This window comes from Physella acuta, unplaced genomic scaffold (genome assembly GCF_028476545.2).
Source record: "Physella acuta isolate Inbredline_101_S28 unplaced genomic scaffold, ASM2847654v3 ptg001528l, whole genome shotgun sequence".
In the NCBI taxonomy this organism is placed as follows: Eukaryota; Metazoa; Mollusca; class Gastropoda; family Physidae; genus Physella; species Physella acuta.
Window position 1 is genome coordinate 227,827 of NW_026733043.1, and position 20,329 is coordinate 248,155.

The window sequence follows — 20,329 nt, forward strand, 5'->3', positions numbered from 1 at the left end:
TCCTTGAAGTCAACCGGAATGGCCAGAGAGAGTAAAACAATAAAAGTCAGAACAGTTGTTTCCCATGATAAAAGTACACAAAACAAAACAAGGAAGTATCGTACGGTACTTTCAGGTGAATAGTTCGAAGAGAATTACAGCGCCCAAAGATTTCACACAAGTTCTATGTTGTATTTTTACCCCATTCCCTTCCCATGCATTAAATATATTCACCAGTCTGATGCCATGTAAACAACGTTAAATTTCAGCCTCTCACTTCTATTGTTTTTTAATTTTTTTTTATCTAATTCATAATATACTTCTGTTTGTGTATCTGTTTATTTCCTTGTAAGTACGTGGCAACTATTGTAACCTATTTTTAGGCCATTTCTTATGCAGCAATTTTTATTTTAACTTTTCCCTATACATTCGTCTCCAGCGATAGTGCAAAAAGAACTGGTTTAATCGAACATACAAGCGGGAAACAGTTGGTCATGGATGGTTGATTTCGGCTGTAAGATTCAATCACACACTAAGAAAGAGGGGGGGGGGGGAATTATTATCTTTTAGAGATCACAAGCTACTGATCGGGTAAAAAGCAAATATTTTAGTAATCTGTATTTTTTAATTCAATAAGAGCAAACAGTCAAAAATATATTAATTAAAAATTTAAAAAAATAGTCCTACTAATTGATTTAAAAAAATACCAACTTAATTTACAGTTTTCACATTTTATAATTACTAAGAAGTAGAAAATAAAACCAGTGTTAAAAGGATTGAAAATATAAACATTTGCCGCTTACAAAATTCCCTACTTATTTTAGCAACCAGCGCTTTTATTTTTTAAAAAAGCAAATTTGTTTTATTTTTAGTGCATTTAAAAGCTTGTTATCACAAAGTTAAAAAAATCTATTATTTTAGCTATTTAAATTGTTCCATAGTTTATTTTTCGTGTGGGTAGCCTATCGGCCCTATCCCATGGAAGACAAACTAAAAGAATACTGATATAAATTTACGGTCAAAGGGAGACAAACAAATATTATTTGTCTCTTCGTAGTTTAGACGAAATTACCTCGCTTAACATTTTCGAGTCCTTTTAGTTTTAAAATTTAAAAAAAAAAAACAAAAACAACACACGTTTTTATTAACGATGATTTATATAATTAAGAACTTAATTATAATCAGAATTAATTTTCTGTAATCATATAATAATAAAACACTTACATTTTTTGTTAAATGTTTCACACCTTTATTCCACACTAAAATTAAGATTAACAATTAATAACCTACTTTTTAAACTTTTTATTTTAAAAGCCATAAACAGCCGGTTCCAAATGGTTGTTGCCAGAAGGCATTTTTTTTCGACCAAATTAAATATTTTATAACACTTTGAGAAATAACTAGAATACCCGTCATCCGTTGGATAACTGTGGGTTTCGGGGGTCATCCATCTAAAAACATCACGTCTGTCACTCAGAGGCATAGCGACCCTTCCCGGCGCCCGGGGACAAACTTTTCGATTTGACCCCCCCCCCCCGCAAGATTTCGATTTGCAACCCCCCCCTCAAACTTTTGATGTGCACCCTCCCCACTCAAATTTTCCATTTGAACCCCCCTCAACCTTTCAATTTATTTTTCCAAACCATTTTGGCGCCCCAACATATGTCCCCCCCCCCCCCCGCCCCCCCCCCCCCCGCCTCCCCTCCCCCTCCCGCCCCTCCCCCCCTCCTCGCTACATTCAAAAATATGTTTTTTATCTTTTAAAAACACCGAAAACACCGATTTTGGACTATCCCTTCATATACTGACGTCACATGTGACCTACTCAACTCTACTTCACCTGCCTAGTGTCCCGCCAAGTCTCAGACAACATGTTTTTATCGTTTAAAAAACTATTCCAGCCGAGCATGTCTCTGACCACACTATCCTTTCATATGCTTAAGACAAAGAAACAGATGAACTCTACTTCACCTGCCCTGTATCCTGCCAAGTTCAGATAGGCAACTTTATCATTCACATCTAAAAAAAAAATTGAAAAAAAAATATCATTGACATATTGGTCTAGAACCTGTGCCACCCGTATGAGAGCCGACTACGCTACCAACTTAGCTATTTACTCGTGACGTCACAAATGAATCTTTATACTATACTTTGAGTCTCCTTATGCAACTTGATTTACGCGCATAGATCTAGATCTAAGTCTAGTAGTAGTAACTTTCAAATTAAATTTTATCTTAAATTAGCGAAACAAAGATTTATATAAAATAATTAAGGCCTGAAATAGATTTTAGATGTATTAAGGCCTGAAATAGATTCTAGATGTAGAATTTACATTAAGTCTAGATCTAGAATTTACATTGAGTCTAGTGACCTAGATCTAGGCTAGATCTAGATCTAGGCTAGATTCATAACTTTCCTTCGACAGCTGATCTTTAGATCTAGGGAAATTTATCGTAAAACTAAATGAAAAAGACAGTTGAAAATTGATATAATTGTTGGAACGTAATAAATACAGCAAACGGACGTATTGTTAAAGTTAAAGCCGACAGAAAATTAGGTTTAGAACGCGTTAAACATTGGAATGGGAACACAATCTTCTTTGATAGGCCGCCATTATCGATGTAAAAAAAATAAACACATCATGTGACGTCACTGTTTCCGTCGAGTCTAGTGGCTTTTCAAATCTTTTTAAAAAATTGTGGTTAATATACGTATGAATAAATCAATAAATTAATTAACGTCTTTAAATAAATTTGTGATTAACAGTCTGTCTGCATTAAAAAATTATTCTCTACCTACATACTATTTTACAGCTCTCCAGATAGAGTAGAACATATCACAATACTCGATCGGACAAACAAAAAACAAAAAAATAAATATTCAAACATGTAAACAAACTTGACTTTTAGTAGTATACTAGAATACCCGTCATCCGTTGGATAACTGTGGGTTTCGGGGTTCATCCATCAAAAAACATCACGCCTGTCACTCAGAGGCATAGCGACCCTTCCCGGCGCCCGGGGACAAACTTTTCGATTTTAACCCCCTCCCCAAGATTTCGATTTTCAACCCCCCCCCCCAATTCAAAACTTTTGATGTGCACCCCCCCCCCCCACTCAAACTATCGATTTGTACCCCTCCCCCAACCTTTCAATTTATTTTTCCAAACCATTTTGGCGCCCCAACATATGTCCCCCCCCCCCCGCCCCCCCCCTCCACATGTAAACAAAGTTGAGTTTTAGTAGTATTAGATAGATAGATAGATTACAAAATGACTTCCGGTTTTATGAATGCGAGATGTATTCATACGAATAAATATTAGTAATATCTATATATATAATTCTCTTCTGGGAGCCGTTAGAAAACAAGCTGCAAGCGCCTCCTTGCAGTCCCCTCTCTTTCTCTCTATCACTATCACTACCACCCCCACCCCCCATATTGTCTGGTGAGCTGTGGTCACGCGAAATGTTTACAAAGCTAAATGTTTACAAATCGTAGACCCGTAGAACCGGGTTTCTATTAGGGGCAGATAATTTAGTTCGATTTTAAACTTACAGGAGGTAACTAAGAAATAACTAAGAGGAGGCTGCTTTCACGGGGGGGGGGGGGGGTGTAGGGTCGGGGTTAGGGGAAAGGGGGGGGGGGGTTAGTGTTTTAAAGCAAATATTTTCAGTGGCAGCATTGGTACTGTCGAATTCACAAATTATAAATTACTGAAAAGTAGAAAAAAAAACTAAATAGCGGCGTATGATACGCAGCGGGTCTGCTCGTTTAATATCAATAAGCTACGAGGCTATACCCATTGACCGCTATTGTTGTGACTTTCATTGTTTTACTTTCCCTGGCCACTCCAGGTTGACTTCAAGGAGGGGTAGAGGGTGGTCTTTTTTAAATATTTGAATTGATAAATAATTCTAAACGGCTTTTCAACGGCATATATTCATTTAAAATATGAAAAATTAGTGTAATCGACGGTTCCCAAATGGCTCGAAAAACAACTATATTTTTATCGGTTGCCATATTTTTAAAAAGATTCTTTTAGAAATTCAGTATGATTACATAGACTTTTCATGCCTATTATAGTTGTAAATTGAAGAATATGTTAAAATAGGTTTTAGTTCTTTAATATGGTTGAATATACAGTACACAGTTACAGACAGAGAGCTGCTCATGTACTACAGATATGTGACAAGAAATGTTCACGTCTTTTCTTTATATGTGTTTATTCTTCTTCTGTGTGCCGATTGTTTAGAGAATGTTTAAAAATTATTATTATGCCTATAAGGTTGCGGGGATCGTAAATGTAACTGCATAGCGGATGGCAGGTAACTAAATAATTGCATTATTTTAATTATGTTAATTCTGTGACTTAATTAGCAAGAGTTATTTCAAATCCTTTAGTTAAAAAAATCAACCTCATTTATAAGCTATCCCGAAAAGGACATATTTTTTTTTACCCCAGGCTTTAACCCCCCCCCCCCCCCCACACACACACACACACACTAATGCTCACGAATAATGTATATAGAAATTCGCCTCAGTTTTTCACAAAAAAATGTGTTATCTTTATATTAGGAAATACTGCCTCTGGTCAGCTTAACCCCTGTTAACCCCTGGATATCTTTCTTCAACCACAAAAAGCGGAGCAGTGGACCGTGTAAGACTTAAAAAAATGTAGACGCTTTTATAAAGAGTTGGTAATCAGTGGCGGAACTAGAAAAAAGGGCCACCCCGCAAAAACAATTTCTGGGCTCACAGAATATATATATATGTGTATGTATGTATATATATATATATACATATATATATATACATATATATATATATATATATATATATATATATATATATATATATATATATATATATATATATATATATATATATATATATAATACAAAAATAGGATCCTAATTTCTGGCCTGTTCGGGTTTTGAAAAAAATGTCATTGTTTTTGGTGTGTTTTTCAATTAAAACATATAAAACAATATGTGCGTGAGTCTGTTTTGATAATCTGTTTTAATTTATGTTTGCCGTAATACTTCCGACTCTTTAGCCGGTCAGAAGAATAGAAAACTTAAAAGCTTTGTATGTGTAATGGTTTCTCGGGTTATGATTTTTTATGTTTTTTTTTGGTATTTATATTATTAATTTTAAATACATTTCCTTTTTATACCATGTCATTCTTTAGTAGGTTTTTTTTTTTAAAATAATAATTAAGAGAAGTAATTGCTTTTAAATTTTGTTTCTACAAATCTATTGAAAAGAGCTTATGAGCACCCATATTTAACTATTTAAAAAGGGGAATAAGTCATGGAAGTGTTATGAACGTTAGCCTATCTTTCACACTACAGCTTATGGTTTAAAAACAAAGAGAAAAAGAATTTACAAGAGCGTGGGATGATGTCTGTAGAATAAAGAAAACCGCAGTTGCAGTATTCTTTTTACAAAACATTCATCAAGTCAAAAATGCAAGAAAATTAATGTGTTTTAACTATAAAAAAATTATTATGGTCGGCTGTGGGTCCCTAAATGGCGTGCCTCCCCCCCCCCCCCCCCCCCCGCATTCCGGGTTCTGGCGGCACTGTAGTTCCGCCTCTGATGGTAATTGATATTCTTATACACATGGCGCTACACAGATGGCCTACAAATACTGTGGTACGATGCGTGATCAAGTGGGTAGGTGGGGGGGGGGGGGTGTATACAGTAAAATATATTATACAAAGCATTTTACGATTTTTAAATACATTTATAAACTTATACGAATACAATTGTAAATAAAAGTAGTTGACATTGCTTTAAACACTGTAAAATTTATATATTAAAAAAAAACACTAAAAAGTTTATTTACAAGAAAATTCATTTGTGTTACCCATGTTTTTTGCGAAAACTTTTTCATTGTTTGTACAACCTTATAGGTACATTTTTTACCATTTCTGAAATTGTGGGTGGCGCGCTTCCAGCGATAATATACTCACATCAACAATTTGTTTAAATAATTTTCATTTTTTTGTGGAGGGGGGGAGGGGGGGGGGGGAGGGAATTTCAGCCTTAATATTACTGTAACAAGAAATTAATTAACTACAATTAGTTTTACAATTTAGTGTCGAACAAATATAGGGTCTACAAACAGTGGCGTAGCTAGGATTTTCATGCCCCTATGCAGAAAAAAAAATATGTATTTAGATTTGTTTTTTACTTTCTTGTATAAGAAGCGTAGAGGAACATCGAAATCGAGATGTTTATAAATCTCGTCGTTTTACACCTCCCTGAGTCGGTTTAGTCCACATGTCTGTCTGTATGTATGTATGTATGTATGTATAACGGTGAACACAATAACTTGAGTACCGTTACAGCTAGGTTAATGAAATTTCATAATCAAGTAATATATCAAATTTGTAGTTCTGTATCAACTTTTTAGCGATTTTTTGATAACCCGGAACTAAAACTTATTCTACTTTTGGCTTTTCAAAATCCTATAACTTGAGTAATGTTTCAGATAGGTAAACGAAATTTCAAATATAAGTAAAAGATCTAATTCTCTGCATTCTTTCAAATCTTGAGTAATTTCCGTTAGCTGAAAGTAGTACTTCAGCGCTATTTTTGATTTCTAAAAAATGCATATGAATTTATAAAGTACTAATATTCCGCACATGTATTCACACATAGTTTGCTGTTCCCTTGGTGGGCAATGCTGTTTGCTACGAGATTACTGACCCAAAGGGCATATCAACAACTTGTTTCATAACATCATCATAATGGAGAGGCTCGGGGCGCCCAACCGTATTGGCTACTACCGCATAGGCGCCGGAGGACATCTTTTATTTTATCAAGTCATCGATTATAGTAGCTCTCCGTATCCCTCGGTTAAGTATATGTGTTGTGGTGCTCACGGGGGAACCCGGGGCGCCCTCTGACGCGCCTGTGAAGTTTGAGCGTTGAATCAAGCAGTAACCCTGACCCCTTGTGCAGGACGCCCACTCAACTGACCCCAGGTGCTAAGAAAGCCGCTCGGAAACTCTGGGTGACAAACTGCCAGGGCGCTGCCCGCTAAACAAAATTTTAAAAAATTTAAAGGCAGAAAACTTATAGGAGATTTTTTTCTAGCTTCTTTTCGAGTGGGGAGGCACTGCTCCTCATGTGTGGGGGTGGGGTAGGAAATTTAACAGTCAGTTAAGGTTTCTCTGGAGTATTCTAAACTACTTTCCATATTTTATGGCGGTAGGATCAGTTTTGTATTAATGCATAAAGGACAGGCAGACAGACAAACAAAAATCTTTTAGTAGCGGCATATTGGTTAATATAAATTAGATCAACAAACCAATTCTGATTCAGGTTAAAACTAAAAAAAAACATTGACAAATTTTCGACTTAGTTTGTTGTGAAAACACTGCCCACGCCTGTTATCCAAAAACAAAAATTGGCTCAATTGAAATCATGGATGGATAGGGGGGGGGGGGTACAGGTTTGTGGGGATGGGTGGGGTAAAGAACTTCACCCTTTTCATTCTGTTTAGTAGTATGATTGCAGCAATATATAAAGTATTATATATGGATGGAATTTTATTTTAAATAAAAAATAAATGTTTTTTAAAAAATCTGAAAATAATAAAATAGAGTGGTTGTGTAAAACTGAGAAACGTTAGATAAATTTTAAAATCGTTTAGTTGTATTGTTAACATCGCCACTAAAGTCGAGAAAAATTAAAGTTGGATAATATTGTACGCCCTTAACCAACTCACTGATTTCATATCATCGTATACTGATGTATAGAATGGAACGTCTAGGTGAGCTTCAATACCCTCTTGCCAATCCATCACATAAGTAAACAAATCTCCGTACATATCTGAAATAAACAAATCTCTGTACAAATCTGAAACAAACAAAACCCCGTACAAATCTGGAATAAACAAATCCCTGTACTCATCTGAAATAAACAAATCCCTGTACAAATCTGGAACAAATCTCCGTACAAATCTGAAATAAACAAATACCTGTACAAATCTAAAATAAACAAATCCCTGTACAAATCTGGAACAAATCTCCGTACAAATCTGAAATAAACAAATCCCCGTACAAATCTGACATAAACTAACCCCTGTACATATCTGAAATAATCAAATCTTCAAATAAATCTGAAATAATCTAATCTCAATAAAAATCTGAAATAAACAAATCCCTGTACAAATCTGGAACAAATCTCCGTACAAATCTGAAAAATAACAAATCCCCGTACAAATCTGACATAAACTAACCCCTGTACATATCTGAAATAATCAAATCTTCAAATAAATCTGAAAAAATCTAATCTAAAAAAAAAATCTGAAATAAACAAATCCCCGTACGAATAAAAAAAAAATAAACAAATCCCCATACAAATCTGAAACAAACGAATCGTCTGACAAATCGATTTAAAACAAATACGTTTTGCGTTAGAGTCTATACCGTCTTGCCAATCCGTTAAATACGTCAACAATTTATCAGGTGCGAACATTGATCGTGTATCACACTACTCACACCCAGTGTTCAGACGAACAAACTGCTCAAACGTCAAAGGGTAATGCAAGGGTAGGCAGCCTCGCGATGTAGGATGAGACGAGTACATCCTTGGGGTTTCTGTCCATGCGAATTATCTTTTTTTTCTTCGCTAAGGCTTGCTTGGGCAGATACCTGAAACGTAACATAGCAGTTAAATGACAGCTTTTCGAGACATTATTAACGCTAGATGAAAAATCAATGCGCAACTCAACGAAAAGTGCAATGGATTTGAATGGACCTTTACATTAGTTGTACTTACGGCAGAAAAAATGTTTGCTTGAATGCTACAGTTTCTCGGATGGAATTTTGCTCAAATTTGACAATAGCTCCAATGGAGTTTAGCCCAAAAGTGACTATTGTTCGAATGGAGTAAAGCCCAAATATGACAACTGCTGTAATGGACCAATGATGTAATAGGGTTGGCTTGTCGGGCTATTGATTGAGTATAGGGTTGGGGTTGGGGTGTATGTAGAGAGTTTGTTATGGGTGGCAGTGAGGAGAGGATGAGGGTTGAAAGGTCATGTCAGGGATCACGTGGTAACATAACGTGGAGAACGAGATGGTCGGTGTTTGTTTCTGTTGCAGAGGCGGGGCATGGGGGTGTGGGGGGGGGGGGGGGGGGGGACTGGTGCTTTTCAAAACTTTTTAAAAATAAAATTGCTCACAGAGTAGCCTTGCTTCCAATACATAATAACAAAACTTGACCAATTGACAAATTAATATAATATTTGGAAATTGTTGCGACCTACCTAAACGGCACATGAGTTACTATAAGTCTGGGCGACGGCATGCTTTCTGCGTTATGCACCGGCCTCCCATTCGAAACAAAACAGTCTCTTCTCTGTCGTCAGCTTCTCGGTTTTGTACATAACATGCTGATTAGTTCACGGTGTCAATAAAGACCTGATTGGCAAACGTATTAGCAACAAAAAATTGAATGTGATGGAGAAAACTATTTTAATATACAAAGCTATTTAATAGAAAAGTGTAGGAATATATTTCTGGCGTCGCCTAACCTGATCTGGAAAATTAGCAAATGATGACATCATCAGGTTGAATCTCCATGTTCCCGATGTTACGTAGGTGTGTCCTGTGGTCAGTGTCGGCACCAATAGGGAAGGATGGTTGCCAGTAGCCACCAGTGTTACCGAAGTAAAAAGTGTTGCCGAATCTGAGGTAGAGAAATACACAGGAATGTGGCTGTCCAGCTTATTAAGCGGAAATATACTAATTAACAGTGAAAATCGCCAACTATCGTTCGTTGAAGAATATTTAGGTAAATTCTGTATCATGGCTTCAGGAAATTCAACAGTGCCATTCTCTTGCGACATATTATTGCTGGCGGCGTTGAACTTTAAACAACCGGTGTAGTTGGAACGTGATACCACAGTGGCAGATGCTCTCTCTCTCTCTCTCTCTCTCTCTCTCTCTCTATATATATATATATATATATATATATATATATATATATATATATATATATATATATATGTATATATATATATATATATATATATATATTTATATATATGGTGACAGGACAAAATATCTCAGGACAAAAGATACCAGGACAAAATATATCAGGACAAATGATACCATGGACAAATGATCTCAGACAAAATATCTCAGACAAAATATCTCACAGCAAAATTTTAATAGTATATACGATCATTTTTGTTGATTTGACCATTGTTTTAATTGACTGTCATATAATTTGGTTTACTTTATTTAATATTGTTTGTAAGCCTATATAATAATTTTAAGAGAAGTTTGACGCATAAATTTGTCATAGTGCACTAAACATTTTGAAATTGCGATTATAGTATGCGAAAATTAAAGAACTTTTTTTTCGATAGACAGCGTAGGTGGGCTTGCCGAACATGAGACAATCCTACCATGTCAGGTGAACGAAACTAGGTCAAAGGGGATGAAATAACAATAAAGACACACCTTCGTATTAAGGTGACCGCCTGCTTTGATGGCAGAAACATGCCGGGAAAGACATCTGCCCTCCATGGACAATACAACTAGCATCTACACTCTATAGGAAATGTTATTCGTCGGTCACAGTGATCATGTGACAAACGCTTATTTAAACGACAGCGTTCATCGTAGAGCAACGCTCGTTGTAGTGTTAAAAGAAGTAAAACAGTATAAGTGGTGATTACCCAGCTATGGCCTCTTTCGTTATATGTTTGTGTTGATGATGCAATAAAACAATGGTTTTACGTTACAAAACTGAAGACCCAATCAAATGGTTCAAACATATTTAGCGTGTTTTGAACATTAATATTGTATAATTACCTTTACTTTATTTGTTTTATTCTTTACCATTAATTATAACTTTCAAGCTAACGGTGTAAGTTTGTTTTAATTTTTACGTTTTCAAATCAAATGCTATTACAAAGATTAAGTTGAATAAATCTTTTGATGTTTCGTTAAGTTATTTATTCACGATTATTTTGTGTAAAAAAGTAAACTAAACCATATAACAGTCAATAAAAATTTTTTTCAAATCAACAAAAATGATCGTATATACTATTAAAATTTTGCTGTGAGATATTTTGTCTGAGATATTTTGTCTGAGATCATTTGTCCTGAGATCATTTGTCATGGAACCATATATATATATATATCTTAAGCTAGAAGAGTTAACATTCATTATAGTAATTGGTTTTTAATTTCAAAATTGGATATTAAGTTTCGAAATCTAATTTACAAATTTATAATACTTTGCCGTTAAAAAAAACTGCTATAGCAATGTACATTCCAGTCATGCATCTCTACCAAGAGCTAACTACTCTCATCAGGCTTTTGCCCTCGGCCAGAAATTATTGGAATAATTGTAATTGCTATGAGGTCACTCCGCAGAAATTTGACGAGCTGATTGACGCTAATGATACGTCTTTAGCATGGTAGACAGCAGTCATTAGTGTTAATCACAACGATTATAGTTGAAGTGATTTCTACATTAGTTACCTATTTAATTAGATTTACAAGTATTATTTAATTAAATCTAATTTTCTAATCTATTAGTCGTACGAAGCTACTAAAATAAAATGTAAAGAATTTTTTTTTTAACGAAAACCATCAGTTTTAAATATAATTTCTAAACAGATTCAAATGTTTTCAAATTAAAAACCGATATTAGGTATTCAGTTAATTATACCCGTTTTTTAAATTTATTTTCGTACATCATTTTCACAGTAATTGCTGTCTGATACAGGCCTATCACTCGAAACAAAAAAAAAAGTTGTTAAAAATGGCAAATAAAAGTTGACAAACTAAAGCTAAATGTTTAAATTATAAAAATTATCTGATACTTTACTGATAGCGCAATAGAAACACCACTAGTTGGATAGAAGCTGCAAACAACGAAGATAATCTCAAGTTTGAAAAGTCCTCGACACGTATGTACTTTAATATCCATCTGTACGATTTTGGATAGTGTTTGACAATTTAAAATATTCTAGTGGCCCTACTTCGATATGCAACAGCAATTCCCGTAAATAAACTTGAGCTTTATGTTAGTTTACGGTAATTTATGTTCAACAATGTTAAGTAACCAAAGGTTACGTAGGGTAGAGTTCCAGTGTTTGACTAATTAAAATTAACTTATATAAATCGAACAAATTTCGAAAATCGATTGCGTAGGCTTGTATAGAAACAAAACGAAAGTAATAAGAAATCAAATAATTAATTTTAGTATTCATAGATCTATTTTTAATTAAAATATATATACATTTCTTGAAACATTTATTTTGAAAGCATTAATTCGTTTGCAAATATGTAATAATAATGTTATAAATTTAAAATAACGACCGGTGTCTGTTGTACACGTGAATTCTATTGTTTTACAGAATGTCAGTGGTAACCACAGATAATAGCGTGAACACCACGGTCCGGCTGGTCACACCGCCCCGGTACGTGATCACCAGCACCAGCAACGACGTGGTCATCTACTGCGAGATCGTCTTCAGCTTCCTGCTGACCCCGCTCCTGTGTCTGCTGGGGGTCGTCGGCAACGTCTTGAACGTCATCATCCTCCGGCACCACGGCCTGCGGGACAAGGTCAACATCCTCCTCCTCTCCATCTCCGTCTGCGACCTCTTCTTCTCCCTCTCTCAGCTCGTCATCCAGGTCAACCGTTTCATCCGTTTCGCCACCCCCGCGATGGCTTTAACCTTGACCTCCTTCGTGAACTTGTACGTACTTCCGGTCAACCAAACGTGTTTTTCTATAAGTATATGTCACGTGACGACCATCGCTATTGAAAGACTCGTGGCTGTATGTTTCCCTTTTCACGTGTCGCGAATCTTCACCCAGTTCCGGCTGAAAATCTGCGTCGTTTTTCTGTTCGTCTACCCCATCGTCATGACGACGCCGACGTTTTTGAACTACGAAATCCGGTGGGTTCGAAACCCAACCTACAACATCACCGTCGCGACGTTGTCCGAATCATCGCTGAATCTCAACACCTACGAGTCGTTCAACATCTTCAACTTGTACGTCGTTGGCAACCTGCTCAGCACGGTGCCGCCGACGATGATTCTGGGATCCTCTATCGTCATAGCTCTCACGATCGCCGTCAAAAGAAAGGAGTTCTCCGGCTCCATCGGCGCTGCCAACTTAGCGACGAAATCTCTGAAGGAGAAGAAGATGTTCAAGATGCTGCTCACCATCTGCTTGCTCTCTCTCGTCGTCTGCTTCCCCACCAGCGTCCTGGACATGTACAACTCCTACGGCATGACGTCATCGGCGCTCGTGCGCACCTACCAGATTCTTCGCTCTCTGCTGTCCCAGATTAACGCCTCGGCAAATTTCATCATCTACGTCACAATGAGCACCAAGTTTGCCAAGACGTATCGTAGTTTAATGTCTGGTCTACAGTGCCGTGAATTATCACACGCAGGTATTTAAACAAATTAATTCTCAGGCTGTCGCAAACACGCACATATTTTATAATCAAACTTGTGTTGTGTGATAATTTTTATCAAAATCAGCTGACAACACGCTTCATGCTCATATAATATCACGTCAATACTTATATATATTGAAACTTTAGCCAAATATATAAAAAAATTATTACAATTTCAACGAGTTTTTTTATAATTATGGTCGCAAGAGGAGCCTTTGACTGTGTACTTAGATCATACCCTGACTCAAGCAAGCAAAAACAGACTAAAGACTAAAAACAGAAGTCTGCACATGAAGCTATTACTGTGTCTAATCATTTAGTGTTGCACACTTTACAAATGATGTAAGTTTTGCTTAATTGAGCATTTATTTAGCTGTTTTATTTTTATATAATATAATTTACAATATGACTATATTTTGAATAGAAAATAATCTGAAAACACACAATAATACACAACAATGCACATACAATTCACATAAACTTACATCGAAAATACACATAAATACACCAATAACTACACATGCGTGTTCCATAATTATGCATCTGAACATGTAATTAAACAATATGAAGCCTATAACGACATCTTTATTTCACTTACACCTGCAACTTCATAAATAAAAGCCAAAAATTAACTACAACAGATTAAACTAATCCTTCACAATCTGTCACCTAGAGGCGCGTGCTAATTATTTGCATGTGTAATACGTGTTTGTCGTATGATGTGTTGTGTTGTTCATAAAATAATTGCAGAACAAAATGTGAATACACACGACTTTCGAGATAACTTCATTGTAAATTAAAAGATCTTCTTTTCCCCTACATTATGTACATTCATTTTTTAACCATCCAAAATTACATATTTACATTTTACCCAATTATTTTTTTACCATTATATTATTATGATTTATGCTATATATTATTATAATTATTTTATTACATTTATGTTGTTTATTTTTTAAGTTGCTTTTTGATGGTTTTTTTAAAGACACATAAAGTAAAATGCTCCTTTATAACCTCAAAACATTTGAATAAAATATACAAACGTGTTCATGTTGCTGGAAAAAAATGTAATTATAGAATGAAGTTGATAGATTTTCAACAAAGTATGCCGTGACAATCTGTTGCGTAGTCAAAATATGTAATTCAACATTTGTTTCCTCGAAAACATGCATCTCAATTCTAGGTGAGTAGCAGATGACTCACTCATCGTCAATCGTTAACATGCGTCACTAGATGGATGAAGGAAGGGGGGGCAACTTGAAACTTCCGAGGGGCACACTTAAATTTCAAAGTGGTAGCGGGGGGGGGGGGGAAAGGGGGCCGTACACTTGTTTAAGTAAATCGTTTTTTTATAAATATTTTTTTTTAGCTTTTTCTTCCAGCAATGCCCCCTCCCCCCCCCCCCCCCATACAGTAATTAATTCCAGAAACTGCGTGAAAAACACAGCCTATTAATTTATCTATTAATTTATCTAAATTGTTTTTTTTTTGAGGATATTTTACTAGACAGCTACACCTGTCACAGTTATCAACTATGTTCAGACAGATATTATAAAAATAAAAGAAACAAAAACACATCTCAGCTTGACTTCTTTATTTGGTGTGTTGATCACATGTCAGGTTCCTCAACCCGTGGGACACTTCACCGTTGGCTGACAGCAGTCAGGGTAGTAGCCCTTGTTGTCGTATGTCACAGTGCAAGTTGCAGGGTAAGTAGGCGGTTGGCAACTATAGAGGTTAAAGTATTATTGAAAACAAATTCCAATACAATTGTCTCTCTCTCTCTGTCTATATATATATATATAAATATATATATATATATATACATATATATATATATATATATATATATATATATATATATATATATATATATATATATATATATATATACATATATATATATATATATATATATATATATATATATATATATATATATATATATATATATATATATATATATATATATATATATATATATATATATATATATATATATATATACATATATATATTATTTATTTATTTATTTATTTATATTTATATAGGGCCTGTATATTTATGCTAAAGATTTATAAAAATGGATACTAAAAAAATCAGAATTGTAACCTCTGAGAAAAAAGAAACAGAACTTTGTCTGCATCATATATTAGAATGTGTATAAAATTGAATATGGACTAACTTAACATCTAACATAAGAAGATAGGCTAACTTACATGCGACATTTAAATATGGGCTAACCTATGGCTAAGACTATCATATAGGCTAACTTACCTGTAAGACTAAAAGGTTGACTAACTTACCTGTAAGATTAGAAGGTTGACTAACTTACCTGTAAGACTAGAAGTTGAGCAAAGTTACCTGTAAGATTAGAAGGTGAGCTAATATACATGTAAGACTAAAAGTTTGACTAACTTACCTGTAAGACTAAAAGGTTGACTAACTTACCTGTAAGACTAAAAGGTTGACTAACTTACCTGTAAGACTATAAGTTAGACTAACTTACCTGTAAGACTAGAAGTTAAGAAAAGTTATCTGTAATATTAGAAGGTGGGCTAACATACCTGTAAGACTAAAAGGTTGACTAACTTACCTGTAAGACTAAAAGGTTAACTAACTTACCTGTAAGTCTAGAAGTTTGGCAAACTCACCTGTAAGACTAGAAGTTGGACTAACTTACCTGTAAGACTAGAAGTTGGACTAACTTACCTGTAAGATTAGATGTTGGACTAACTTACCTGTAAGACTAAAATGTTGACTAACTTACCTGTAAGACTAGATTTTGGGGCTAACTTACCTGTAAGTCTAGAAGTTTGGCAACTTACCTGTAAGACTAGAAGTTTAGCAAAGTTACCAGTAAGATTATAAGGTGGGCTAAGATACCTGTAGGACTAAAAGGTTAACTAACTTACCTGTAATACTAAAAGGTTGACTAACCTACCTGTAAGACTAAATGTTGGGGCTAACTTACCTGTAAGTCTAGAAGTTTGGCAAATTTACCTGTAATACGAAGAAGTTGGACTAACGTACCTGTAAGACTAGATGTTGGACTAACTTACCTGTAAGACTAAAGGTTGACTAACTTACCTGTAAGACTAGAAGTTGGACTAACTTACATGTAAGACTAGAAGTTGGACTAACTTACCTGTAAGACTAAAAGGTTGATTAACTTACCTGTAAGACTAAAAGGTTGACTAACTTACATGTAAGACTAAAAGGTTGACTAACTTACATGTAAGACTAAAAGGTTGACTAACTTACCTGTAAGACTAGAAGTTCTACTAACTTACCTGTAAAACTAAAAGGTTGACTAACTTACCTGTAAGACTAGAAGTTGGACTAACTTACCTGTAAGACTAGAAGTTGGACTAACTTACCTGTAAGACTAAAAGGTTGACTAACTTACCAGTAAGACTAGAAGTTTAGCAAAGTTATCTAAAAGATTAGAAGGTGGGCTAACATACCTGTAAGACTAAAAGGTTGACTAACTTACCTGTAAGACTAGAAATTAGAATAACTTACCTGTAAGACTAGAAGTTTAGCAAAGTTACCAGTAAGATTATAAGGTGGGCTAACATACATGTAAGACTAAAAGGTTGACTAACTTACCTGTAATACTAAAAGGTTGACTAACTTACCTGTAATACTAAAAGGTTGACAAGCTTACCTGTAAGACTAGATGTTGGGGCTAACTTACCTGTAAGACTAAAAGGTTGACTAACTTACGTATGTAAGACTACAAGTTGGACTAACTTACCTGTAAGACTAGAAGTTTAGCAAAGTTACCTGTAAGATTAGAGGGTGGGCTAACTTACCTATAAGGCTAGATGTTGGGCTAACTTACCTGTAGCAGTTGTAGCCATCTCGGATACACTGACATTTCCTACAGCCCGGCTGGTACCACACGCTCCCCATTTTTCCTCCATTAGGACACGGACCTGTCATGGTCGCAACAAAATCAAATTTTAGGCCAAGTGGGAATTTCAGACGGATAAAATATTCAGTAGTCTTTTTATTTAGGTTTTTTTTTACATGTTTATAAGCAATACATCTATTAGTAAATAAAGATCAATGTTTTGTCTTATTTGAACATTGTATGTTGTATGGTGAAATTTGCTGAGGACTTGGTACATTTTATTTTCAATGGCTAAAGCCAAAGTCCCAGCGTTGATACTTGAATTAAAGATACAGTACTTTTTTTGTTTGTTTTTTTTTAATAAAAAAAAACAATTTTGTAATACATTTCAAATTGAGAATTTGTTTATTAATGAATTTTATTAACATTGAGATCCAGCTTGATTCTTAAGAAGCTAAACATTTTCATCTATCAGTAATATATAAGAGGTCTTTTCGTATTTCTTTTTTACTATAAATATTTTAAAAATGTCATATTTAGTATATAACAAATATCACTTCTCACAAAAAAAAACAAATTTTCAAAGTGTTCAACGTTTAATACAAAATAATATATGTCAGTAAAAAGATGTTCGTCTAATACGTAAATAAACAGTTGTTCCATTAGTTTTATTTACGTCAAAACGATTTCAATAATATGTACAAAAAGTCAGTTAAGCGTTACAACCAAATCTATAAACAATACATTAAACAACTAAGATTTGAAAACAAACTCCTACATCTGACTACACAAAAAACTTACCTTGGACGTAGGTCACCTTTTGGGCCACGGTCAGTGTGACGCAGACAATGGACAGAAGACAGACGAGAACTAGAGTTTTCATGTTGATAAAATACTTGAATCTGTTAGCTGGCACAAACTCTGGTGTCCAGTCCAAGTAAACACCAGTTATATACGGAAAATGGCGTTCTACAACATCTGGTAATATCAAATTGCATTATTTAAATTCTATGAAACATTAACGTTTTGAATCACAAACAAAAAGTGCAAAAATATCCAGCCTAATAGAGCATTTTAAAAATTCTTTTGAAACTCCATGCAGGTGAGGGTAATTTTAATAAAATTATAATTTTAAAACTTGAGTTTATTTTTAAAAATGACGAAGAACAGGCATCACTTTATCGTGGCATACTTGATATAACAGAGTGTGTGGGCGTTTGTCCATTGGACGTGAAGGGTGTGTGGGGTGAGCTGTGGAGGCAGTCAGCACTATAGCTGTGAGAGGGACAACCAGCATTATAGCTGGAGATGCACAGTCAACACAATAGCTATAAGACTGACAGCCAAAACTATAGTTGTGAAAAGGCCGGCACTATAGTTTTGAGAATGACAGTCAAAACTATAGCAGTGAGAGAGACAGCAAGGACTGTAACTGGGAGAAGAACAGCTAGCACTATATCTTCTACAGAGACAACACAATAGCTGGGATAGAAAAATCAGTATAGCTGTAAGATGCGCAGTCAGCACTATAGCTGTGAGAGACACAGCCAACACAATAGCTGTGAAAAGGCCAGCACTATAGCTGCGACAGAGACAGAACTATAGCTAGGATAGAGACATCAGTATAGCTGTGAGATGGACAGTCATCACTAAAGCTGTGAGATGGACAGCCATCACTAAAGCTGTGAGATGGACAGCCATCACTAAAGCTGTGAGATGAACATCAAACACTATAGCTGTGAGAGGAGACAGCCAACACTATAGCTGTGAGAGGAGACAGCCAACACTATAGCTGTGAGAGGAGACAGCCAACACTATAGCTGTGAGAGGAGACAGCCAACACTATAGCTGTGAGAGGAGACAGCCAACACTATAGCTGTGAGAGGAGACAACCAACACTATAGCTGTGAGAGGAGACAGACTACACTTTAGCTGTGAGAGGAGACAGCCAGTACTATAGCTGTGAGAGGAGACAGCCAACACTATAGCTGTGAGAGGAGACAGCCAACACTATAGCTGTGAGAGGAGACAGCCAGTACTATAGCTGTGAGAGGAGACAGCCAACACTATAGCTGTGAGAGGAGACTATACTATAGCTGTGAGAGGAGACAGCCAACACTATAGATGTGAGAGGAGACAGATAACACTATAGCTGCGAGATGGACAGACAGCACTGTTGCTGAGAGAGCGACAATTAGCACTATAGCTGGGAGAGACAGCACTATAGCTGTGAGATGGAGATAGCCAGCTCTATAGGGCTGATAAGTAGGTCACCAACCAGTTCTACGGCTCAATAAAACCTGCATGAGCCATAGAACTGTTTATTGACCTACTTACCAGACCAACAGCTGGCATCACAGCCTTGGATAGACATTTATATAATACTTTTAAAAGCGCTTTATTCCGTAACCTATTACATCAGCTTACATTTCCAATTTAACTTTCGAATTATCAAAGGCATCGCTCTATACGTGACTGCTTTCCTTTTTATGGCCGTATTTAGGAAACTAATTATTCACTTTTATAAAGAGGGATTAACATGAAATTGCTTGAAAACATGGTTGTGACTGAGCCTTTCATATCATTAGCCTTGAAATTATTGTGACGTGGATGTGTTTTTTCGGGCAGAGGGTAGATAACGATGGAGACGATTGATTGATGAAGTAGTGGCAGATATGAGTACAAATGGGTTAGATGATATTTGCTCACTGTGCTAGAATATATATATATATATATATATATATATATATATATATATATATATATATATATATATATATATATATATATATATAAAGCAATGTATGTTTGTGTGTGTGTGTTTGTGTGTGTGTGTGTGTGTGTGTGTGTGTGTGTGTGTGTGTGTGTGTGTGTGTGTGTGTGTGTGTGTCTGTTCTTTATGCATTACTACACCGCTCATCACATCGCCGTGAAACTTTGGGAAGTTGTTGAGAATATTCCTGGGGAGGTTTCTGCGAAAAAAATATTTCAAATTCGCAGGGGTGGCGATTTGTATTTTTTCTATATACGGTATAT

At 35.4% G+C, this 20,329-nt stretch overlaps 1 protein-coding gene across 1 annotated transcript; it reads left to right on the forward strand.

The window, feature by feature from the left end:
* Nucleotides 1-12,377: 12,377 nt before the first annotated feature.
* On the forward strand, nt 12,378-13,436 carry LOC131928644 (putative G-protein coupled receptor 21). The gene has a single exon (XM_059284719.1). It carries the CDS (start codon nt 12,378-12,380, stop codon nt 13,434-13,436), a length of 1,059 nt encoding a protein of 352 aa, XP_059140702.1.
* Nucleotides 13,437-20,329: the final 6,893 nt, after the last annotated feature.